This window comes from Ctenopharyngodon idella, chromosome 17 (genome assembly GCF_019924925.1).
Source record: "Ctenopharyngodon idella isolate HZGC_01 chromosome 17, HZGC01, whole genome shotgun sequence".
Classification (NCBI taxonomy): domain Eukaryota; kingdom Metazoa; phylum Chordata; class Actinopteri; order Cypriniformes; family Xenocyprididae; genus Ctenopharyngodon; species Ctenopharyngodon idella.
In genome coordinates, this window is record NC_067236.1 from 27136402 (window position 1) to 27163398 (window position 26997).

General features: G+C 39.6%; 1 protein-coding gene across 3 annotated transcripts in view; it reads right to left on the bottom strand.

The window, feature by feature from the left end:
- Window positions 1-1243: 1243 nt before the first annotated feature.
- efcab11 (EF-hand calcium binding domain 11) overlaps window positions 1244-26997 on the bottom strand; it is an 80123-nt gene continuing 54369 nt past the window's right edge. The window contains exon 6 of one of the 3 annotated variants that reach the window (XM_051869256.1): window positions 1244-2099. In XM_051869256.1, the coding sequence (XP_051725216.1) occupies window positions 1994-2099 (106 nt within the window). In that variant the 3' untranslated portion in view covers window positions 1244-1993. Of the gene's footprint in view, window positions 2100-2643; window positions 2684-19353; window positions 19805-26997 lie in introns of those variants that run through there. The other 2 variants (XM_051869258.1, XM_051869257.1) reach the window with 2 other exon arrangements.

Below are 26997 nucleotides of genomic sequence, written 5' to 3' on the forward strand. Positions count from 1 at the left end.
TTCAGCTGCTGGAACCTCGATGCCCAGATGTCTTCAAACTGTTTTGATAAGAAGAGGAAATGCTACACCATGGTAAACATGCCCCCGTCCCAACTATTTTGAGACCTGTAGCAGGCATCAAATTTGAAATGAGCTCATTTTGTGCATAAAATTGTAAAATTTCTCAGTTTAAACATTCGTTATGTTATCTATGTTCTATTGTGAATAAAATATTGACTCATGTGATTTGAAAGTCTTTTAGTTTTCATTTTATTCAAATTTAACATTTCCGGAATTCGGGTTGTATTAATATTGAACATCAAACGGGTTTCTAAGCATTTTCTTTACACAAAGCACAAATTCTGTGCATTTTCCTGCCTTCTTTTGATTGACAGGATATATCAGCCTTGACTATCCGCTGTTTTTTAACTATCGCACGATAGCAGATAGTGTGAACATTTGTTTTTATTCGGCCGATACCAATTATTGGCTGTTATATCGGTACATCTCCACTTTGATCAAATGAATGATTGATTATTGCAGCATATCTAAACTTAAACAGCACTGCATTCCAACAAACACACCTCTTTCAGTTCCTTTTGCATTTGTTTCACACAGTTTGATTTCAGTCTGACCCTGTTAAATCATTTTATCATGCATTTCCTCCCTGGCTGAGTGGGATTGTGCATTTTCAATATGTTTGGTCTTGTCCACAACTGTCAATTGTTGAATTCTTGTCTCACTATCAGCTCATAGCAGCTCCATGCCATGAAAACGAATGAGAAAAAGGGAAAGCTGTCCTCATCTGCATAAAAAAAAGCTACTGAAAACACAAAGGAACATGGTCTATTCCCTCAAATGGCTGGCATGAACAACAGGCACACAATGTGTTAATCTATGGCTCTTTGCATTGTTGGCAAGGCTTAGATTGAAGACACGTCGCAAAACAGCGCTACCTTTCCACGCACGGGTTTGACTCGTGTCAAACCCATCTCTCCCACAGCACAATATGACAACTAAACTGGGGGATTGGTTTAATCGAGTTTCAAATAGGAAGGTGAAGATTAAACTAGCGCCTCTCTGTTTATATTTGAACAGCGGGCCATTCCCGAAAATGAACCTATGAGTGGATTAAGCACGTATTTGATTAAAACTGTATTTGATTATTTTTCTCCAAGGCCATTTCCTTACTTGATGCCTCCTGAGCCCCCTGATGGATTGTGGATAGAGTAAGCGTCATGTCATACAGACGAAGACTCAGGACTGATTACAAAAACAAATTAATCTTTATTCAGATGGGAATGCAGCAAATCTCTCGAAACACAAACAAGTATTTACAGTTCCATAATCGCATGTAACAAGACGAGTCACATAAAATCCTCCCTGAACTAGTGCGCCTGGGCTTTTTAATACATGTCGCTAGCAGTGAGTTTTGCAAAAACAGAATCAGAATGTGATAGTTAATATTCAATTTTAAGGCAACCTGTCTATTTCGCAGATGAAAATTGAACAGTGGAGGAGAATTTTAAAGATCTGTCCCTCCACGTGCCATAAAATGGGTTTACAGAACTCACAGGAGTGATTTTACGAGGAACAGAGTGGAGAATATCAGAAGCCTGGAAAGGGAATATTGTTCCCGCACCTAGTGAAGTAGACCCTGAGAGGTTGGGTTAAATTTAATATGGTTTGTAAGGCAACTGCACAATAGAAATGTGTGCTTCTCTATTACACGGTGCAGCTTCAGTCCAACTGGATCGATACAACATCAAAACTCATCATCAAACCCAAGTGTCAAGCATCTTAAGTTACTATTCCTTTCAACAAGCAAGGCCAAACGATGTTCACTAAATTGCTAACAGTTATCTATTGGAGAGTCAGTGTGAACACTTGACTGTCAAAGATTTAAATTAAAAACAAAAAGTAGGGAGGGAAACTCACTGGGTTGAGAACACATGTTACATGTTTAGGGGAGATCTAGTTTTATGTATTCTCTACAGAAACAATTCTGAAAGTATTATTTTGTGGCTCCTGTAGAGCTGCAGATGTTCACCAAACCATAGCTGATGACATTTTCAAAGTCCTTGAAGCTGATATGACCATCAGAATCCTGATCTGCATGCCTGTAAAATTGAATAAATTAACAAATAAATGTGTTAATGTTCATGTATAAACAAATAAAATCTAATATAATAAGTGGGGTAAGATGGAGGAAGATGCCCTCTTTAAGAATAATGTGCATTTACTGCTAACTAACATATGTAGAGATGCAATTAGCATGTAAATAAATGGAAATATTTGTTAAAGGGATAGTTCAACCAAAAATGAAAATTCTGTCATCATTTACTCCCCCTCAAGTTGTTCCAAATGTGTATACATTTCTTTGTTCTGCTGAACACAAAGGAAAATATTTGGAAGAACGTTTGTAACCAAGTAGATCTCATCCCCCATTGACTACCAAAGTATTTATTTTTTCCTACTATGGTAGTCAATGGGGGCGACTAACATTCTTCCAAATATCTTCCGTTGTATACAGCAGAACAAAGAAATGTATAAAGCTTTGGAACAACTCAATGTATTTAGTGACATCTATGGTCAAGTGGTAAATGAAAGGTGGTGGGGCCATCTTACTCCGGAGGGCATCTTACCCTATCTTACCCTACAACTTGTTTTTCAGTCCAATCATTGCAAGACATTCAATGACATCCTGTAAATACAGAAAACATGATTAGTTTGTACATTTAAAATCAGTTTAACATTCAGACTTTGTCAAAAAAAAAAAAAAAAAGAAAAGATGCGAGGGCAAAGTGCTCTGTAATATTAAGCCAGAACTCAGAAAACACTATTGAGTATCTGTCAGTATCTGATATAAACTTAAACTGAATAGCAGGAGAGCAAGTAATATGCAATGCTTCAGCTCTCTCACTCAAATTCGACATGACATCCTTTCTCTGATCTATATCCTAGGCACTTCATCACTAACATGGCCTGCAATAACATTCCTTTTGAAATGCACTGATGCTGTTGGTGCAATCTGATAATCCATAAATGTGATGACAATGAGTTGCATGGACATTTTCTGGTTTAGAAGGTGTAGTCAAGCACCTTCTTGCTTTGTGGGCCGATACAGTTGAATACCTGTAGAAATGGTAGATATATCTCTGCTCTCAGATGTGAAAGTGGCTGATGTTCACTCTAACCTTGGAAGTAAGTGCTGTCTGATTGACTTGAGCGAGTCAAGCGGCTGACTTATTGTACTTCCTGGTGGTGTTCGTTCCCTGGACAGGTGGTGGATGTGTGGAGAGCAGCTCATTTTTAACTGACTGAGTCTTTTATCGGCCCTGAGGGGAAAGTCATGCGGCAGGAAGAAAAGCCTTGACTAGAACTAAAGTTCTTATGCCAAAGCCAAATTTCATTTTCAGGAAGTGAAATGAGCTTTTGCAACTGGAAAGGTTACCAAAAATATCTTGATACTAAAAGTAAAAGCAAAGACAATGAAGCAGAACAAAAAATATACACCATCTTATCAGTCACCATGGTTAGAGGTTCACAGACATTGACCATTTAAAGGGTTAGTTCATCCAAAAAAAAAAACAAAAACTGTCATTAATTACTCCCCCTCATATAGTTCTACACCCGTAAGACCTTTGTTCATCTTCGGAACACAAATTAAGATATTTTTGATAAAATCTGATGACTCAGTGAGCCCTCCATTGCCAGCAAGATAATTAACACTTTTAGATGCCCAGTGTTACTAAAGACATAATTAAAACAGTTCATGTGAGTTCAGTGGTTCAAATTTAATGTTATGAAGCAACGAGAATACTTTTTGCGTGCCAAAAAAACAAAATAACGACTTTATTCAACAATATCTAGTGATGGGCAATTTCAAAACACTGCTTCGTGAAGCTTTGAAGCTTTACGAATCTTTTGTTTTGAATCAGTGGTTCGGAGTGTGTATCAAACTGCCAGAGTCACGTGATTTCAGTAAACGAGGCTTTGTTACATCTTAAGTGTTTTGAAATTTCAATGGTTCTCCACTGGGAGGCATGTCTTCTACAGTTTGATACACACTCCAAACCACTGATTCGAAACAAAAGATTCGTAAAGCTTCGAAGTTTCATGAAGCAGTGTTTTGAAATCGCCCATCACTAGATATTGTTGAATAAAGTCATTATTTTGGGGGTTTTTGGCGCACAAAAAGTATACTCGTCACTTCATAACATTAAGGTTGAACCACTGTAGTCACATGAACTGTTTTAAATATGACTTTAGTAGCTTTCTGGGCATCTGAAAGTGTTAATTATCTTGCTGGCAATGGAGGCTTCACTGGATTTTATGAAAAATATCTTAATTTGTGTTCCGAAGATGAATGAAGGTCTTACGGGTGTAGAACGACATGAGGGTGAGTAATAAATGACAGAATTTTCATTTTTGGGTGAACTAACCCTTTAAGTGTCAATGTCCACTGACTGTGTCATCAGTCTGTCTTGGTTTGATGCTGCAACCAAGTGACATGTCCAGACCTTTCACACACTTCTAGCTGCTGAGAGCAAAGCTTTTCTCTGTTCTCTCAAAGCAAGCACATTTCACATTGGCGAATGAGTCATTCCTGACATAACGAGCAGATAAAGACGGTGTGAGCAAATTGAATCGTGTCTGAGGAGCAGAGGAGGACATTACAGAGCAATGGCCAAACCATGTCTTCCTCTCAGTGCTCACTTCCTGTTTCAGAGATGAAATTAAAATAGCCATTCTGCTGGAGAGAGATCTTTATTTTCTTGCTTTTTGGCCATCCCTGGTCCAGCTGTTTATTGTCTACAGTGTATCACGCAAGTCTGCAAGCAGAGAATCAGATTGCCATCACGTAAAACTCATTAAGCGGATGTTTTTACCAAGACCGAGATTAATGCGGATAAAAACTGCCACAGGAAAACTGCTCCTCCAATTGCAGATGAGTAAGAGAAAACATAAAGGAAGAGATGCAGAGGGAGAGCTGGAATTTTCCTGCCTCTCTCTCTCAATGGGGTGATTTCTCTATTACTCTCAATGGCAGACTGATCGAGTGCAAACACAGCAGATGTGAGGGAAATTTGGTAGCAACAGGGAGGAGAATTAAAACAACATTAAGCATCCAGCAACTGGAAAATCACACTTCCCTTTTCCATGCCGGTGACTCCCATTCAAATGGAAGTGTAGCACACATCTAATTAGATTCTAATGAAGTCCTCCCCATGGAGGAGGACCGTTGAGACATCAAGCATGCCCCTCTCCTGAGCCTCTGCACCTCTCTAAAGCTTTCAACAGAAAGAAAGATGGCAAAGAGCGAGGATGACTGCCTGAAACTTCACGGACAGCTTTTGAACACCTGTGCTACTTCCACTGATTAAACGAATAAGGTAACACATCTCTCTTACTAGCCTGCAATCAAGAGGTTGCAATTAAAGTCTGACGAGGTTGAGCATAATCATGTGTGAAGAGGATTGCGTGGACTGACAATCTAATTTACGCAGCAAAGCAGACCGATTCCTGCATTGCCATGTTTGATTGAGTGATGTGATATTAGAACTAAGGCTTTGTATCAAAAAGACTGACAGGTTGTCATATGAGAGCACAGTGGTGGACATGGAGGGACTGTACAGTCTTCATGGTCTTTATCTCAGAGAGAAGAGACACTTGAGTGATATTTTAGCTGTCCCTTCTTTCATACTCTGCTAGTTTTAGTTAACGTAGCACTGTCAGTCAAAGCAGATCTGTGTTGCAAAGCCCTGTCAGTGCAGTCACCATAAACAGTCCATTGTTTTAATCAGCCTGGTCTCATAGGAAAGACGTACCTGTAGGAATATTTTCGCGAGTCGCAAAAAATACATACAAATACGTACATATCACTGCAGTTTCCAACAGAAATGAACACTAGAGGCAGTAAAACAGCAAGCACTTTTAATCGTTTTCATACACAGTTACGATTACAGGGTCAGATTATGGATTAATAAAGACTTGTTTTCATGTCTCCTTGCACAATATTATGTTATGACTTCAAAACGCTTTTTACCAAAGCGCACGATTTGTAAACGAATATATTTTGGACTTTGCATCTGTTAACCAGCTCCATATGTTTCGCTTTTCTAACATAAGCGTGCTCGGTAGCTCAGCTGATCCGGAGATGGACTTAGGACGAGGAAGCCTTGGGTACAAATCCGGGGAAAAACGAGTCACGGTAAAAGAGCTCAAAGATGAGAGATCCAAACAAACTAAAACAGCACGATTACGGATGATTTTTGTTACATTTGCTTTTGTTAACACTACTGGGTACGTTTAGGTGTAGTGTTGGTGGTACGTTATTTTAAAACGTAATAGAGTACCTCAGGGATGACGGAAGCGAGTTAGCATTTTAGGACTTCCGGTTCCATCGCCCCGAAGTCAATGGGTTTTTTGAATGGGTTTTTGCTAAATCGCCTGAAATAAGGTCTGTGGTTAACAAAGCCTCTAAATATTTTCACGTTTTGATCTATGACATAAAACACACCAGTTATAACCCGCTTGTGATTTTTTAAACCTTTATTGTGTCTTAAAAACAGCAGTCACTAACAAATTGCTAAAAGGGACTACTTCCTTTGGTGGGGACTTTAGAAGTCATCATGACAAACAGGACATTTGGACAGCATTTCTCATGAAAAAGTGGATAAGTATTCATACACAGCGCAGATCATAATCAGCGAGCATGTTTTTAAATAAAGTTGTTTTTTAAATAAAGTTTGAGTAAGCTTGGTGGTGGTGAAGTTGATCCGCGACCATGGTGTGCTGTAGTCTGTTTATAGCCTACTGTTAGCTTTTTATATCTGACGACTTCATTTAGGCTTCAAAATGTATAAATGTTGTTAACTTGTAAAGATTATCTTGATAGACAAAACGTGTAAGTGTCATAACCCTTTGTTAAACACAGAGCTTATTTTTTGCGATTTTCTATAAGTCTATGGGAAAAATGCATAGGCTTTGGATCGAGGGAACCCGTGCGCCGCTAACTTCTGGGTTGGCCTACAAAAACACGTCATCCCTGAGGTCACTCACCAGACAAAATTTCAAATCAGAACTGCGGTGATTTGTATAAAAACCAACGTCATAAAAACGTACCATATTCACGTTTATCTATTCCGGCAAAAAAAAAAAAAAGAACACGCTTTTAGCGCCACTCAGTGGACATTTCACATTGAAACTGCAGTGAGATGTACGTATTTTGCGACTCACGAAAACGTTCCCACAGGTACGTTTTTCTAATGAGACCAGGCTCGTTTTAATGAAGGTACAGTTCTAGGGCTGAATATCGATACAAATTTTCTGATACAATTTCTAATTCTGATTCACAAGCTTTTGACTCAATTCTCATTTCAATTTGATTCAGAATAAGGTGGATATATTTTATTACTAATGTAGTAACTTATACAAGACAGTGTTTCAGAGAGATTAAAGTGGTAACTTGTCTTTTTGAACTAATAATTCAAGGAACAGTTACAAAAGGTTACAAAAGGGTGGCTTTTATTTTTTTGGCGAAATATCCTTTTAAGATTCCAAAGCTGATCATTTCAGTTTTTTGGGTTTTTTTGCCAGAAGATAACCAACTACCCTAAAGAACGGCTGAGTTGTTGGTCCCTAAACGGGCCTGCCGTTCCATGTGCACAGGTGTCTTCCTCCTCAGGCTCTTAACTGCTTGGGTGCTTATTAGCCTTCAGCCAGAGATGAGGAATATCTTGGGGGCTGAGTGGCGATGAAGACTCATCGAAGCATGCAGATTCTCTAATTACCACATTGTCATAGCTAGAATACCGTCGTAATCAGAATAATGCCGCATGGCTCGGGGATGTTGTTCTTATTACCACGCAGTGTGGCAGCTGTATCTGTGAACACTCAACTAATCAACTCAGCTGAGAATCTGCCAAGTCATCCGCCCAGGCCACGACTCCTACGAAACACTCGCTGTGTGTGATCTGTGCAGCTTCTGATAACGTACCACAGAGGGGCGAGATGGAACCTGACCGCAGTGAGCGAGACGAGCCAGTCTTAGTCACACAGGATTTGTGTTGGGACAGAAATCAGCATGGAATTGTGAGAGAGTGGGCAAGATTTACTCGGCAGCAATGTGTTGGACGGCCATAAGTGAGATAAATATTGCCTGGACGATTCGTTTGTCTCACACCTCCATGCCAGGATTCCCTGTGGAGGATACTGCAGCCTTCCCGGGAGATGGAAAGAGGCGGGTGATGACATCATCAGCGTGGCCCACAGGAACAGGTGTATTCTTCTGATTGGTGTTCAGATGTTCTTTTTTTTCCCCTCTCTTTATTTATTAAATTTTGGAACGAGGGGAGATGGGGAGGAGAAGCATGGCAGACTGCAAGCGCTACTCTGTCACTGTCAAGAAAATGCACACTTTGCTCCTGTACTGACGCTGCATAAACCTGAAGGAAAAGATGCTCTATTGGCTAACTTTTCTCTACACCAGCACAGTTTTCATTCTAAGGCACAGAACAACATATCTTCAAAAGTGCTATGAAAGGGGTTTTCAAACTTAGATGCCAAGGACCCCAATATCAGCTTCCCGCATGAAAAGCATGCAAAGTCATTTCTATGATTAATTCAATTCAAGTTCATTTGTATAGCATTTGTATGCAGCTTTTAGTGTAGATTTGGTTTTTATTTCTTATGGTTTAAAAAAGGTCAATAAACAAAATGCAATAATCACAATTAGTCGCAATTGATGAAACCGTAAAATTCAAAATTACAAAATTTGGTTAAATGGTAAATATTGTTACATATGTTCAATGAATATGTTAAGTTCATGTTAACATGAATTTGACAGCCCTATTTTATAGGGGTAAATAGGGCCATTTCGGTACAGGGCATTCAGTATGGTGCATGTGTGTACCGAATGCACTACATTGCAACATTAAGGTATCCTGTTTGGGAACACTTCGGTTTCCCGGTGAATTACCACAACGGACAAAGACAGGTGGATAAGACGAAAGAAGTACATGACGAATACAGCATTGTAGCCTAACCACCATTCACCACCAATAATTGCAATAAGCTCTGCGTTTCGGTAAGAAACAAAGTGTCATCCTTCAAATTCTGTCCACGAAATTTAAACAGAAACGGCAGAACAGCCGTTTTGACGCGCTTTGATGTGGCGTGACAGATCTCTGTATTGATAGTTTTCAAGTGACGTCACGCCCTGAGGGGAACGCCCCCCTGGCAGGAAAAACAATGCTTTCCTCCATTGCCTGCCAGTTGTTTTTACCAGGTTTGTCGTAAGATCTAATGTAGTAAGTGATATTAAAAGACCAAATTCAATATACACCTTATTGATTATGCATACTTTGTACAGGCAAACAATTGGACACAGAATATTAATGTAACACAAGGTTTCTCGTTAAGCGTTTTTTCCATCGAAAACCATTATAAAAAAAATGCGTTGTGTTCATATTCTGGGCTCATCTGCTCACCTGTATATAGTATGCATCATCAAAAAGTGTTAAACTGAATTTGATCTTTTAATATCACTGTTTAAGGCACTTTAAGGGTGGGTTGCACTAAGGATTCTTTAGGTGTCGGTTCACCCTCCGCCTATGCTGCTTGATCAGCCCTTTAATTCTAACGGTCTTTCTGCGTTTAAAATTACGTGGTGCAACACAACTCAATTTAAAATAAAACCCAGCTCAACAAATCCTTGATTAGTGTTAAACTTTGCTTAATTTAATCCTTATTGGTACAACCCACTTGGTGTTTTTCACGTTCGCTTTTTAAAAAATCCCGCTGTTTTTAGTGATTGAAATCACTGCAGGTTCTGTATATGGATCACAAGTGCCCAAAACTTGCATCTTGTTCACATATTTTTGTTTTTAAGATGGAAAATTGACAGGCTTGTGATGCAGTTACATGGCTGTTTTGCCAGTGCTCCGCGGCAGTCACATGACTGAAAACTATGAATAGGCACCTCAGTTCAACCGGCAGCGCGAAGCGCGAGTGAACGCGATCATCTCTTCTTCTTGCTAGTTACAGAATAAACATGAATAAACATCTGAAGGTATGCTGAAAGATACAGTACAACTTACCGAAACGGTCATATCTCGTAATCGCTCGATCTGTGTTTCAACAGGCGGAAAGACGTCAATAAAACAGCTTGTAAACAATATGTCACTAAGCATTTACCTCAGAAAAATATTCAGTGTCCACAGCTTGTTAGTTCGCCAGAGAAACTCTTTCGCTTAATATATGCTGTGTATTAGCCTATATATTTATTATATTTTACTTAATCTGTTAGTGATGTCTTGATTATTTAATGTATGTTTAAATAAATCTGTCGTGAAAATGACAGCCACTATGTATAAATAATTATATTTCAACAACGAATTGGAGTAAAACATAATTTTATAATTAGATTTAGAAGTTAATGCAAAAACTGCCTTATGTTCAGCTTACATGTTTGCATACAATTTGTTATTTGAGTGTTGATTATTATATCTAAAAATAAATAGCAATTGATTTTTGGCTAAAAGTTTGGGCTCAATTGTTAACCTTTAATATTATAGTAGCATAATGTTCAAGTAAGGGCTCCCTACATAGTTTATAGCATTAGCAGAGATAATTTTTTATCCTTAAAAAACTTTTAGTTATAATTTAATTTAATATATTTAAAGACAGAGACACAATTTGTCCAGTAAACCACTGTTTAATTTAAAAAAAGCAATTTTATGTTTAGTTTTCTCCCCACCTGCTGTACCGGATCTGTACCGAATCTGTACCGAACCGTGACTTCAATACCGAGGTACGTACTGAACCCTGAGTTTTGTGTACCATTTGTACATTTTTTTGTCAAATTTTTGGCTTACGGCCCCTTAGTTTGAAAACCCCTGCACTATGAGAGAGTTCATGTATCTGTAGATAAACTGTCATCTTCTCCACCACATTGTTTCAACATCCAAAAAGAAGAAAACTTAGACATAATCAGGTTCTACTTCAAATAAACAAAGTGACAGATCTCTGGATATGCATATGGCACAGGAACCTAACAAGCAATCAAAGATGCATGTCATCGTAATACAGAAAACCTTCTGCTCTTTCATGCTGGTGGGTAGGGAAAGAGCCACTGCACCACTGAGATGTGCTCTGATTGTGTCTTAATTGAGACACATCATGAATCTTATGACTGCTTCATTTCATTTGCTCTTCTTTTGTCCTAATAAGAGTGCACAAAAAAGGGGTGGAGCGCTGCATTTTCACCTCTGATCGATGGAGTCCTGCTGCACTGTGGGAGAGATGTTATGGCCACGGCTCAATTTTATATTAACAAAACCACTTCCATTAAAACCAGCACCTTGCTGTCATGGCAACCGCTGAAAGTATCAATGGGAGTTGTGAAATGTGCAGCAGAAATTTCTTCCCCGCCTGTGGCCCCCAGACGTGATATTGATGCCGCTGTCAGGGGCGGCTGGCTTCCAGCTCCACAGCTACCTGTCGAGCCTACAAACAAGATGCGGGTTAATTCTGCCAGCGTACGACAAGAATCTACACATCTCGTCCCCATGCATACACACATAATCCCTCAAGCTGCTTAAGCATGAGGAAAGCTGATGGATGTACCTAAGCAATGTTTTTTCAGACAATACATATGATTAGCAAAGGTGAGGTGTAGTGATGCACCGATCATAATTTTTCATAGCTGATTCTGAATAATTTTTCATAGCTAAATTGTCCGATTCCAACACCGGTTGCTGATTATTTTCTTTAAGCAAATGTATGTGTTCTATAACAGGCAAACTGGCCTTAAACAAAAAAATATCTGTAGCCATTTGAAATTAGAGGCAACCACTGCATTTTAATCACAGTCCAAACAAAGATGCTACACACATGTAGCATGAACAGTTATTTTTGATTTAGGCCTACTCCACAAATACACATGTATTTTTATAAACAGTTTTTCCACCTTTGTTTAAAAAAAAAATCGCATCCACACAAAAAATAGTCCACATGAAAACACAAAAACATGCTATGAAGCACTGTCAAGAGCATGCCAAACCAACAGGTGGCGATATAACCCTAACCGTAAAGCCATGTTGGCCAATCAGAAGCCTAAAAAATGGTTATAGAGTACCTCAGAGATGACATGTTTTTGTAGTCCAACCCGGAAGTTAGCGGCGCACGGGTTCCCTCGATCGAAAGCCTATGCATTTTTCCCATAGACTTTTGGAAAATTGCAAAAAATAAGCTTGGTGTTTAACAAAGGGTTATGATACGTTTTGTCTATCAAGATAATCTTTACAAGTTAACAACATTTATACATTTTGAAGCCTAAATAAAGTCGTCAGATATAAAAAGCTAACAGTAGGCTATAAACGGACAACAGCACACCATGGTCGCGGATCAACTTCACCACCACCAAGCTTCCTCAAACTTTATTTAAAAAACAACTTTATTTAAAAACATGCTCGCTGATTATGATCTGCGCGGTGTATGAATACTTATCCACTTTTTCATGAGAAATGCTGTCCAAATGTCCTGCTTGTCATGATGACGTCTAAAGTCCCCGCCAAAGGAAGTAGTCCCTTTTAGCAATTTGTTAGCGACCGCCATTTTTAAGACACAATAAAGGTATAAAAAAAATCACAAGCGGGTTATAACTGGTGTGTTTTATGTCATAGATCAAAATGTGAAAATATTTAGAGGCTTTGTTAACCACAGACCTCATTTCAGGCGATTTAGCAAAAACCCATTCAAAAAAACCCATAGACTTTAGGGCGATGGAACAGGAAGTCCTAAAATGCTAACTCGCTTCCGGGTTTTGCATACAAAAACGTGTAATCTCTGAGGTTCTTATTACTTATTATTACTTATAAGGTACTTATTATTAGCAGCAATATTTTGGCTACGTCCGCCATTGCACAGACTCGCCTCATGTCAACAAAGGAGATAGCGACGCACAATCTGCCGTCAAACAAATTAGATGATAGCGCGCATTCCAATGTTACAAGCCAAAATCTCAGTTTTCATCAGCTACACGACAACACTGCAACCGGAGTAGGATGGAGTTTTAAAAAAGGTTTGGTTGCAGTGACCTGATACTGCGTTTGTGTTTGGACGAACGGCCAAACCGTATAGAAAAAGCTGCGGTTTTGAAAATACCTGTGTTTGTGTGGACAGGGCCTTAAATTAGATTGTATCATTTCAAGCAAAACCGGAATGGTCTGACTTTAGATTTGTAAAATTATGCTAGATAAGACACACCTGCACAAAACAAAAACAGCAAGCAGACTGAATGAAAATGCAAATTCACTCTCTGACAGTAGGTGGCACTTATGGAACAGCAGCGGTTTCTTTAGTTACCGCTGTACACAAAGCACCTTATAAATACTACTTTATACAGAGGTAAGAGGAAAAGAAAATGCCATTGAAACTTTTCTGAAGACAGTCAGTTCTCTTCAAAGATACATTCATGTAACCCCCACCCCCAATTCAATATTTATACTTTTCTTCATATTTTGAGTATTGCGAACAGTGAGTGCCTGGTGTATTTGCTCTGCTGACGCTTCTGTGTTATCTTCTTTGCATCCGTCTCTGATGTGTCCCATCTCTGGCCTTCGTTAACGTCCTGTTCACAGACTTCGTAATATTTCCACACAAATGACATTTTGGGAAATTATTGCAATGCAGTTGTGTGCAAGTCTGGATAGAGATCGGCTAAAACAATCTCATTCTGATTTATGATTTACTGGTCGACCGGTGCATCTCTAGTGAGGTGCTTGAGTTATTGAGTGTGTAATATTACAAGCCACGACCTGTAAAGAATGGCGGATGAAAACCTATTTTATCTGTATACATACCAGGACTCAACTAAAGGATGGCCTGCTGACCAGTATGAATATGTTTCGGGCCAGCTGACGGAAGTGTGACTTGCTCTAATAGGTCAACTCTACTTTTTTATTAATATTACGTACATGTATTTTAAAGCCTTGCAAACATAAACAATTGGTTTAAGTTGACCGGAGAAGCGGACAAAATTCTTTCTGTTGAGAATGGTTGCACAGAATACACTCAATACACAGCATGTAACAGCTATATTTCCATCTGAATTTCTCTGTGTGTCCCTCCCCTCTACAGCACAGGTGGTCTGCAAACACCAGACACCAGGAAAGAAAGAGAGCAGTGCTAGCAGGGACAGTCTATTCTTAACCATCCGACAAGAGTGTACTGAAAACGAAGCTGTTGTTCCAGCAGTCCCACACACCCACAAAGAGTGCACGCCAAACAACACTTACGGCTTGTCAAATGAGCAGTTTCTTTCTCTTTTACTCACACACACACACATACACACACGACCGTGCATGCAACAAACACACATTTAATGGACACAACATAACCCAATTGCGCACACACACACACACACCCAAAACCAATCACCTCTCTGTGCACCCGACATTAGGATATAAAACACTAAAATATCTAAAGGAGAATGCCACAGTTTGATTCATGCCATGCTTAGAATCCTGACACGTTTTCAGCACAAAGCCATGAAGGCGAAACTAGGCTGTAAAGCCACAGCTTGAGGCTGTAAATTAGAATGTGCTTACCGGGAGGAGAGATTGATGACTACGTAGTGTGCATCTTGTGACTCGCTCACTTAGTTAATAGGGCATCGCTGTGACTTTCCACATCTGTACTCATCCTGGGCGCAGCGGCTTCTTAAACAGAATTAAAAGAGATGTCCATGTGACATCCTTAAAAAGCTTGTTGACCAATTGGTTGAGGAGGCAATTTCCTGGGCTAGCTTTACAGGTGGTAAATGGATTACGTAACTGGGATTGAAAGTCACGACGACGGGGCTTTGTGGAGCATGCCGAGGAAAACGAGAGGAGCCGTGTTGTTTGTTCCAAGGCTATGGATTTCTTATAAATGTTTACCGCTCGCTTTGGCCCCAACACTCTTGACAACAATCCGTTTTAGTCACGGGAAGGGAAAGTCAATTTATTTAAATCCAGCTCTTATCCTGAAAACTCATCCTGGCTTCAAACCCGTCCCAAGCCACTGGCTCCATTTGGCATCGCTGTCATTTCCAGCCGTCTTCTTAATAACTCCTTGACTTAACCCACTTCCCAACGCAGGGGCCCTCATATTCAATCATCGTCTGCTCCAGGAGAGACCAATCCTCTGTTTATATTACTCCACAATTTATCCCACTTTAAAAGACTGCTCAGAGAGTGAGAAAGAAAAAGAGAGAAGGCACTGGAGGCTCTTTACCATAAGCCTGATTCATCGTGAATATGTTCTCGTTGTTCAATCAGGCAGTGTAATGAGAGAGAGTCTCAGTCTATTCAGACATCTATTGACTCTTCTGCTCTATTCAAACACTTTTGCTGCTTTAGTTCTCTCTACACTTCATAAGCTTTTCCAGAAAAGCCTCTTAATGGAATGTGAGTCAGAGAGACCAGTGTTTTCAGACAAGTGAAGACACATTCAGGAAAACAAAATGAACAAGGCTGCCGAATGTGCAACCTGCTCTGCTACAAATAAATCCATTGAATCGCTGCCAGTATTGCTCGTATTGTCAAGCTTGGAGCACAAACTATATAGGACAGAAAGCAGGCAAAACGCAGTAATCAATCCGTTTCTGTGTCCCTGGAGAGACGCAGACATCCCCTGCACCACCTCACCTGTTTAGGCCAACCAGGGTTTCAGGCTCAGACATGGTGCTGGTTCTTGTTCCAGAGCAGGTCTCTCAGAACTAGCCTGAGTTTCCACTGCCCTGAAAGGCTGAATAATGACATAACTGACTATAGCCGCTTTTCCACCATCGGGCCAAGCTATTCTCATTGCTTAACATGCCAGTCCAGCCCATGTGGTTTCTTTTTCCACTGTGGGACTGATAACAGAGCTCTTTGGAATGTAATACAAACGCGTCAGTCGTTTCCTTTGTAACGCAAGAGTTTACAGATGATATAAGATGTAAATAGCAACCGCGTTATGGAGGATGATCAGATATTTCTTTTAATTTTATTACTGACTTGAGTTAACTTGGCTCAAATATCGCACATGGCCAGCTACAGAGAAACTGGCAGCCAGGCAACAGACAAGTGACCAATCCTGAGTTGCGACATCACTAAACGCATTCTACCAGCACTCTTCAGCATGGTTATCCAACTGTGCTGAGAATTCTGGGCCGAGAACGGTTTGTAATCGTGCCGTCCTGAACCAGGTTTAAGTGGAAAATAACTAAAACCCACCACAAGATAATCGGGCTGATTTTGGGCTGATTTCTCCCCTACCGATGATCATAGGTAATGTCCCGATTATCTTGATGGTTCTACAGATTATCTTTTCAGATTTTCCTGTGATGTGAGGTGTGTTAAGAGTGACTGAATCTGCTTGGAAGAACGTCAGAGGCGCCCTGAATATTGAATATTTACGATCAGAAATCCTGATGTGTGGGGGGAACCCCGAGGACAAACGCGTGCACGTTTTGGAGATTATCACGTGAAACGAAACAATATCCAATCAGAAAGCGAGCTGACAAACGCAGTCATGGTGCAGCACAAAGTTAAATGGACTTGGACAGCAGAGATGGAGGATCAGCTTGTCGATTTGTGGCAAAGTGTTTATACAACGTGTCCTGTAAAAAATACCAAAATCATTCCAAACACTATCATCGCAATTTCTTCCTGCCTGTTGTCCATCATGTTTTGAGAGATTTTGTGAAATTTCCTGTGTTCACATTCGGGACTCTGGTTGAAAATCTTTTTGTGTGTGGTGTGCTGTCTTTGTCACATCACAGCACTCCACACACTATAGGAGCAAAATGGTTAAATTTAGGATTTTTTGTCCTCATGTTTGTGGTCTCTCACATTTTAAAGTTTTCAAAAATCTTTTAGTGTGTACCCAGCATTACTGTTCTTAGAATTGTTTGCCCTGACAGTGGAAAAGCAGCTTGTTACTTCAAAACCTGCACACAAATGTGCTTGAAAGCATATATTAATATCCAAAGTAATTCAGTGCCTTTATGTGAATAAGGGGAAAAACAAAGTGGATAGGGACACTGTGTAACACTTACATTCTGCACATAAAATCAGAATGTTGGTCAGTTTAACACATATGGTATGTCGCATTAAGTGTTTGCAGTCTAAATACAGTAGCTTTGCGCCATTCAGAATTAAATTGAGAATTGATTAAATTACACTTCAATTCCTGAATTTTAACTGAGGTAGCAAAAAAAGGATGCAGAATTGAAATTCAAATGTAAGAATTAAAATTAATTTTAAATCTAAAATCCAATAAATGAAGATTTAAAAGAACTAATTTTTAAGTAGAAAAGACAAACATTTAGTTTAAAGGCCTTATAGAAAGACAGACAGGAGAGAGAGACCGGCAAATAGATAGGCCAGACAGAGGGACAGAAAGAGATAATTAAACAGATATAGATAGACAAACATAGTGATAGACATTCAGGCACATGTTTGAAATGTCACCTATAGAAATTTGTTTATAAATATTTCAATTCATTAACTGCATTTAATTTCTTTTAAATCCAGTTCAGCAAATTCATATTCCTATTATTCAAGTTCAGCTTCCTGTGGGGTGTGGCTAATTCAATTCAAATTCATTAATAGAAAAAGGAGACTATGACTGTTGATTATTTTGGGCGCGATCTAGTTTTGTAACCATTTTGCCAAACTGAATACACGTAGAAGGTTCCAGATCAATGCACTGGCTCATCAATACCAGCGCAATTTTTCAATTGAGACGCTTTGCTTGCTATGATACGGAATATCCGCGGAAGTGTTACTAGTATCTCATTTCAAATGTATTCACTCTGTATTGTTTATATATAAAAATGTTGATACAATGTAAAGTATTTGCTCTGGCTCTTGTTTTAAATTATTTTGTTCAGTTATTATTCATCTTGTTGTCATCTGTTGACTATTTACAAGCAGAATGTGGTGGTTGGTCGGTGTGGTATATGTTCCGCCCCTCCTCCACTGTGATTGGACGGCTGAGTAAAAAGTGACAGTGACGAGCACTGTGTTTTACCCAAAGTTGAACATTCTTCAACTCTCTGCGACTGGCAAAAAAACGCCAAGCGCTCAGCGTGAAACCTCGTTACGCTCCTGGCATTTTAAAAACATGGCGCCCCCATTGTAAAACAATTGGAAAAATACTCTAGCCTCAGAAAAACACTTTAGTGGACACACGGCCTTACAGTGGAAAAGCAGTGAGAGAGCACTCTTCAAGACAAAAAGCAGAACTCCTGCTACTGAATTACCATAATATCAAAAGTCAATTTTTGCTCATGTCTACAGAAGGAGACACGGTTACAAATCAAGTGTAAAATTTTTGGGTTATACAGCAGGACTTTAAAGCTCAGTGGAGAGAGTGGGCGTGGAGTATCTGGGCCCAGTCTGGCACAGATGAGAAATCCAGAGGAGAAATGAGGTTCCATATGAGGAAACCCTGCTGGGGATGAAATGACCCTAGTATTGAGGAGGTAAGGATGGCAGCTTTCCATGCGCATTGCTCTCTCTGCTGATTAGTAGGACTGATGCTCTCCTGCCTGAGCCGGGCCTGCGGACTGATGGGACATCACCAGGGTACTACATCTTCTCCATTAACACTTCATCTCGCTCACCTGAGGGGAGCTGAAATATGAAATCAAAATATAAAGAGCAGAGACGAGAAAGAATCTCTGAGCAGACAAAACATGCACAGTCAAACTCCTCCACTCGCCCATGTACAGTTTATCCCCTACACACACATTCTGTGGTTGGAACTCCAGATACACACTCTCCAACAGTGCTCCGGTTACATATTCAGATCAAACGCTTCACAGTACTCTCCAGCTGAAGAAAGTGCGCTGATCCTCCAATCTTCTAGTGCTCTTGTGTTCTTGTTGGATGTTCCTCTGTGCTTTGTGACCGAAAAAGAGAGCGCTTTCTTTGTGTCTTAAAATATGCCTCTGCTGCTTCTGTACCAAGTCGCGATTTCTTTTGTCAGATGCAACTGAATAAAAGACCTTCATCTTTTTGGGAGAGGTGGGGGGGCCCACCGAGACACGTCACATGCGACTTTGTCAAAATCAGTGGAAATGCTGCATGCTGTTGGGAATTTGTGTTTTTAATTCAATTTCTCTTTGCTGTCTAGATGCGGCTGCAAAGACGGCACAGTCGTAGCATTTCTTCACCCTCTACAGAGATATATGCCACGCTTTATCATGCCAGGGTTGACACATACATGCACGGCACAGAAGTAAATAGCAGAATCACAGTAAAGAGTTTTTAATAAATCAAACTGATTAAAAATGAAAAACATTAAAACTTGTGTTTTAGGTAAGCACGGTCTGAACAACAAAAATTAAGTCCAAGAAAAGTTGCGGAAGGTCCTCTGCAACTCTTGTTATGGACAACCCATGGAGGCCACAGACAGCGGCGTCGTAGCCATAAGAATCCCCCTGTGGGATGTAAAATGATTGTTTGTTGGATGTTTTGCCCCTCAGGACGACTGCACTCATAATTCATGCTATTGTCCGTACACACTCATTTGTTTGATGTTTCTCCGATATCTCTTACTCACCCCCTCTCAAAAAGTCAAGACATGCTTAGGAGGAAATTCAAATGTGAAGCACTGCAGCAAATGTCAGGAACAATGTATGCCTTTGAGATCAGCAATGCGAGTGGGGGTTTGTCAGGGAGGAAAACCAGTGATCAGTGGCTCAGATATAGACGCTGAAAGACCCTAGGGCTTCTCGACATGGACTTGACGGGTGTACTGTAAAGCACAGACAGCTGTAAAGCCACTGTAAGAGGATACAAAAATTAGATCAAAATATGATAAACCAAGCAATAATATCAAAGCATTATTGACTTATCCTACTGAAGAATACATCTTTAATCAAACGAGCCATTTCTATGTATTTTAAATGAGGCCACAGACAAAAAAAGAAAAGAAAAAAGCTTATGGCAACCAAGAGTGAAGTAAAAAAAAAAGACATATCAGAGAGATAAAACTTAAAAAAAAAAAAAACACTTGCTGCTTCAAAATGAAAAACTTAAAGAAAACCGCATATTTTTTTTGTGCAAATCCTCAGCTTTGAGAACTCATTGTGCCGGGTGACTGATGGTAATTAGTTGAAATTAGGTTGCAAGCAGGGCCACAGTATATCAGAGCAATGCTGTTCTTTTTTTCTCTACCTCTAATTTGTTTACAGTCTTTAAGCCTCTTGAGTGAGCTCTGGAGGCTTTTGATATAAAGAAAAAATGCTGGAACTAAAAAAATAAACATAAAGGGCAGCAACAAAATTATTTTGACAATTGATAATTCTGCCGATTTTTTTGTGGATTATTTAAATCTTGTTCAGTGTTGTTTTTCAAGCAATCTGCAAACTGAAGACTATATAATATATACAACACATTGTATGCAAATATGGTTGAACATATAATAATAAACTTTAGATGAACAGTTTAAATAACCAATGTATAAACTATATAATAATAAACAAGACATCACACACAGTTTCTGCCAATCTCATGTAAATCTTGAGTACATCTAGAGTAACAATGCATCCTTCATACCTCCGAAAAGTCTTTAGTTTTATCATATTTCTAAAAGATAGGTCCGCTAAACTGAGTCTTTCCGAAAAAAGCCGAGCTCCTGGAGGCATGCCTGCCGTCAGTACCGTGGGCGGAGCTAAAGAGTCACGAGCGCGCGCAGCTTTTGTGTAGAGATCGTCTGTTAGCTGCGACATCATTATAAATACAAAGGGAACAAAGGGAACAGTTGTGTTGTTTACATTATATGCACTTGCGCGCCGATTGCCAACAAAACACAGACATCTGATGCAGTTTTACTCACCACCCGCAATCTGCAAATCCAGCGCCAAACTGGGACTTGTTTACAAAGTATTCGTCACCGAAATCCCGGGAACAAACAAACATACATGCACAACTCCGTTGCTGCCCCGGAAAAACAAACTTCATCCACTGTTTCCTTAACACTGGGTTCTTTGGGAAGCTGAAAAAGGTAATCTTTTCCTCACAACCAAAAACACACTCCTTTGGTGACAGGAGCGGCGTCTCATTTCGGAGGCTGCGTCCTCCGGAGGTCACATTTGAAGGCTGCATACGCCATCAAGGATGTCATATTTAAGAAAAGTAACCGTAATAAAACTGACTAATATTCATTGTGAGGTGTAAAATACTGTAATTTCTTTCTTACTTTGCAATCTAACGGTTATTTTTCTTAAATGAGACTGCCTCGATGATGTATGCAGCCTTCTAAGGGTGCTGCACCTGAATTGGGACACGGCCACTGTTGAAAAATCTCTCGGCTTCCGTATCCCGAACAAAACGCGTTGATGGGCGTGCTCTTGCTCTTGCTCTGGGCAATGTGTGTGTGTGCACACTTATCAGGGAGAAGTGCCCATACAAGGAATTCCGCTCTCTTTTGATGTCATACGGGCCATACTCGAAAAGACTTTCCGAAACCGGAAGTAGTGTATTTGGCACAGAAATACTCCGTCATACGTCCAACTTGTGTTTTGAAACCTTGGGCCATGTTTAGCATGAGAATGCAACTCTTTAACAGTGTAAATAAGTCGGAATGCATGAAATAGCATTACACCCCCCCTTTAAAACGTATTCAAATGACTCTCCAGAAGGAAACAACACTGCTTAGCTGGGCGAAGCAAGAGCACGAGCAAGAGCACGCCCATCAACGCTCTTCGTTCGGGTTACAGAAGCAGAGAGATTTTTCAACAATGTCACTAAAGAAGTGTGTTTTTGGTTGTGAGGGAAAGATAACCTCTTTCAGCTTCCCAAAGAACCCAGCATCAAGGGATCAGTGGATGAAGTTTGTTTTCCCAGGGCAGCAATGGAGTTGCACACGTATGTTTGTTTGTTCTTGGAATTTCGGTGATGAATGCTTTGTAAACAAGTCCCAGTTCGGCGCTGGATTTGCAGATTGCGGGTGGTGAGTAAAACTGCATCAAATGTCTGTGTTTTGTTGGCAATCGGAGCGCAAGTGCATATAATGTAAACAACACAAATGTTTTTGTTCCCTTTTTATGCTTGCAGCTTGCAGATGATCTCTATGCAAAAGCTGCGCGTGCTCGTGACTCTTTAGCTCTGCCCATGGCAGGCACACCTCCAGGAGTTCGGCTTTTTTCGGAAAGAGTCGGTACAGCGTATCTATCTTTTATAAATATGATAAAACTAAAGACTTTTCAGGGATATGGAGGACGCAATACTACTCTATAGGTACTAAAGATTAACATGTGATTAGCAGAAACTGTGTGTGTTATGTACACTTTAAGAAGGTAAAGTTAAGTTTCACTAGTTCAACTGAGTAAGACAATGATGGAAAGAGACTGAGGAAAAAAATGGTATGTCTATGCATTAGTGCCTCAGAGGTTAACACTTCATTCATTCACATGATCTCTATCTGAATGTTACCTGTTCACAGCTGGCCTGTTGCATCCCGCTAGATTGAATTTTTCTGAGGGACAATGTAATCACTTCTACCTGAGGTTGCCTTATCATACATCAAACACAGATAAGAGCAATGACAAGCATTTCTAATGAATGAGCTCTCAAAAACGCTATGACTCGGGGAACTGACTGACTATGATGGACGACTAGAGTGAGAGGCTTTTAGAGGTATCTACCATTTTATGCTGACTTCCCAGCAGCCAGCTTCACTGTGAGACGTACAGGATATAAAATCAACTGCATACTTGTGGGGAAAAAAAGAAAAAAAAAAAGAGGTGTTTTTCTGTCAAGAGGAACATTCAGTTGGTCCTGACAGTGGCATGTTAGAGATAGAAGACTGGGAGTTTGTGCATTGGCATTGAATGATAGGATAGATTCCACATTTCGTCTGATTGCAGGAACATTGAGATGCAAAGCAAAGATAGCTACGCTACGCTGTGACAAACAGATGTCAGAATGTGACATCAAATGAAGTCCTCAAAATGCATCTGTGAATCATTCAGGGATGTGCACAACTACACATTCAGTGGGTCGTCTGAACAAGTCAACTAATTGGACATAAAGGGATCATGAACTATTTTTTTTTTATTATTTAATAATGTTTCCTGAGGTGCATTTATAATGTTAATATGATTTTTACATAAAAAACCTGTCATAATTTAGAAATAAATGGTTATTTTCTACCCTGATTTTAGCCCTCTGATTTGAACGCTCTGTTTGAAGGGACATGTCTGCTGTGACACTTCAGTGTAAACACCCACTGCTGTGATTGGCTAACATCTTTGCAGTTGAAATAAGTATTAGATTAAATTACATTTTTACTATTACAGCTGTCGAAATTGTAAAAAAAAAAAAAAAAAAAAGAAAAGAAAAAGTGTTGATTATTGCATTATATTTAGATTCCATCACATGGAAGGTATTCTCATGGTAGTCTCAGATGTCACACGCATGGACTGTTGGCTGAACAACTGATGCATATGGCACACTTAACTGGAAACACTTCAGGACTCTCAAAGTCGTCATCTGATTGGTTGAATACTACAGGATGTCCGGGAGTTGTGCTCTTTAACGGTCCGCCTGGAAACAAATGCCATGATGCCAAACCCCCTCGTGAAAGAGGAACGCTGTTGTGTTTACAAATGTGACAATGAGCGCTTACCAGTATACTACTATTGCAGTAAACTTGCACAACGTTCTTGAATGAATAATTTATTAGATGCCGGTCTGTTATTGTAGGGACACCGACTTTACATTTCACGCCCCTAAACATTATGCGGAACAAAACGAACTGTGATTGGTTGCATTACATGTCAGTCAAATGTCCTTTTGGACATTTCCTTCTTGGTCAAAGATAGAGTTCAGACCTTCTGCCGTCAGTTTGAAGGCCTGGCAACGCAGGACTACATGGAGCAGATAACAGACAGTCTGTTGATCACGTGAATACAGTGATCTCATCATCGCAACGCAATTTCGCACTCTCACGAAATGCTTTTACAATAACTAACAATACAAACACAATGTAAATACAGTAAAAGACCTTCACTATAACGGGAGTTTTGGCAAGTGTCCGGAAAAACTCGCGCTGCGTGATCAACAGCTTCAGCCATTATAAAGAGTGCGTTCTTTAACGTAAAAATACTAGGATTTTTCATTATGAATTTAACTGTCACGTTACTTACAGTTTGCGGGGTCCTTGCTGGTTCCAGAACAGTTGGTACAGCCTCATCTTTGAGCAACAGTTTTTGGGCAAAGCCAGTATCGTACAGCACTGACGTGACCAGTGTTTGGCACATTACTTTAAAAAAGTAATTAGTTATAGTTACTAGTTACTTCTCACGAATAGTAACTGAGTTAGTAACTGAGTTACATCATTATAAAAGTAACTAATTACCAGGGAAAGTAACTATTGCGTTACTTAAAAAAAAAAATCAAATATGTCAATTAACTTGGATGCCCCCAATATTAAATATGTCTAAAAATAAATTATTATTTGTTTAATGTTATGTTTTAAATTCATCTTTTTGATTATGAAAAGTGAACAACATGAGTAAGTTAGGATACATCATAAGATGCGCAATATATCGGGAGACATGGAGTGGCTCAGACATGATTTTGACCACTTCATTAAGTTTTGTTTTGTAGAAAGCCTTTCTTTAAAGTGAATTTCGTTTTGTAAAAATTGTATCTTAATTTTAATCAATGTTTCATCAACCAATTGCCTGGATTTAATAAATAAGAAGCAAATATAGCAGAAAATATAATCATGACAATATAATCATGGCGCCGGCGCGATCACTTGCACGTGAACTGGAGCGCGTCTTATAGGCTAAATGAACCGAAACTCAGCGGCTGCTTGCCTCACAGACATGAGAAATATGTCTATAGAAAGCTTGAAATGTCTACTTTTAAACAAAATAATTCAAAGCAAAAAGAAATAGGTTACTCTCTGATTATGTAATCCAAATGAAATGTGCATTTTCTCTCTAAGCGAGTCCACAGAGATGGTGACAGTCAGCAATGTCAACTTCCAATAGGTACTGCAGTAATCTCAATGGTAAGACATGTCCCAATTTACCTTAATTACACACACACATACTGGTTTTCAACCGCTTGTTACATTTTGCATATGTCTCCCTTATCTGACATACTAATTTCAGACCATTCTCTCTCTTAACGAGCTGATGATCTGAATCAGGTGTGTTAAATAAAGGAGGCACACATAAAGTAGTGGGTCCCCAGGGATTGAAAACCACTGCTGTAGACAGTAGATGTTTTACCATCAATAAATTGTGTCACATCAAACCTCATTTCAAAACCAATAAACATTCAAAGACAGAGATGAAAACTTTGACTTCTTATTTCACAGACAGGGATTAGACTAACAGATGCTCGGGCTGATCATAGATCTGTCGAACATGCCAAGTGAGCCGCTCACCCCGTGTTTACTCAACCACAGCCTTTTTCTCAGAAGTATTTACATTTTGTGCACAAATGGAAATCCAGATATTGCGCTGAGGGGTAAACAGCCCCTGCTAGAGAAAAACACGGGTGATTGAGCTCTTGTCTGATTTGATTACAGGTTTTATACATCAACTACAACGGGAAGACCAGTCGGTAGGTACAGAGTGCTCACAAGTCTGTCGCTTCACAGAGCAAAAGCTGAGGGATCCTGCGCTGCGATTCATTCATTAGCATGCTAATTACATCCATTCACAAATGAAAATACCCACAAATTCCCACTGCCTTGTCAGAGACAGAACGCACAAATCCATTAACTGCAGCATTTGGTGACGCACTGCCTCCTACATATCTCTTACGTGATCTGCTACACTACCACTCCCATCCACACTGAGTTTATTGCGGTATGATGTGGTAATATTTGCTAACAAATTGGCTCTGAAAACTTGACAGAATATGATTAGCACACAGTGTGAGTGTGGCTGGTGCTTCGCTGAACACCATCAAATTTCTGCTGACAAGCTAAGATTATGAAAGCATTTAAATGCTACTTTAATTTTAGAGCTTTATTCTTTGTTATTACTCTCAACTGTTTTCTATGTGACCGTAATATAAATTAACTTTATTTTATTTCAGCACTTTAGGTTTAGAAAAATGCATTCACATTGCAATTTTCTATACAATGAAAGTGATTATGTTGGTGTCAAGCTTCAAAATAGCTGGTTTTTCAGCCTTCAAATTTCAGCCATTTCCTTATACAAAACCACATAGCTTCCTATGAACTATTTTTATAGTACGTTTAAGATGCTTTTTTGTCATTTTTGGAGGCCTTCACACCCATTACCACTGAATTTCATTGCATGGAAAAGCATACAGCCTACACATTCTGACTAACATTAATAAATGACAGAATCTTTAGATTAAGGCCGAATCCCAATTCTATTTTATACCCCTTCGCCCTTCCCCTTGCCCCTTAAAACAGAGTGGCAAGGTGTAGGGGTAAAAATATTCCCCTAAGAAATGGGATACCACTACTACACCATTACACAAGTCATCATACCTAGTTTCTTTTATTAGTGTCCTGTAACATTTAACCAGTATGAACAGCAATGAAGTGCGCATATCAACAGAAATCAGACGCAAGCACGTTTAACAGATTACTCACTCCCAACGTTGTTTTGCGCTGTATTTTGGACGGTGCTCGGTTTCAGTTCAAAAACGTATGAGCCTTCAAGTTTCCCAAGAGTGGTGAAGCCACTTTTCCATCGGGCCAAGCTGTTTGTTTAACTGTTCCATTTCGTGCCGAGGCGGCCGGTACAGATATGGTTTCTTTTTCTACTGTGGTGCTGCGATAATGGACCTCTTTGCAAAGTAATACAAACGAGTCAGTTGTAACGCAAGAGTGGGATGACCAGAGGACCAAAGGATGACCAGATATTTCTTTTAACTGTATTACTCATTTGTGTTCACATCATTCAAATAGCGCGTTTAGCAAGCTACGGAGAAACTGGCAGCCAGGTAACACATAAATGACCGATCCTGAGTG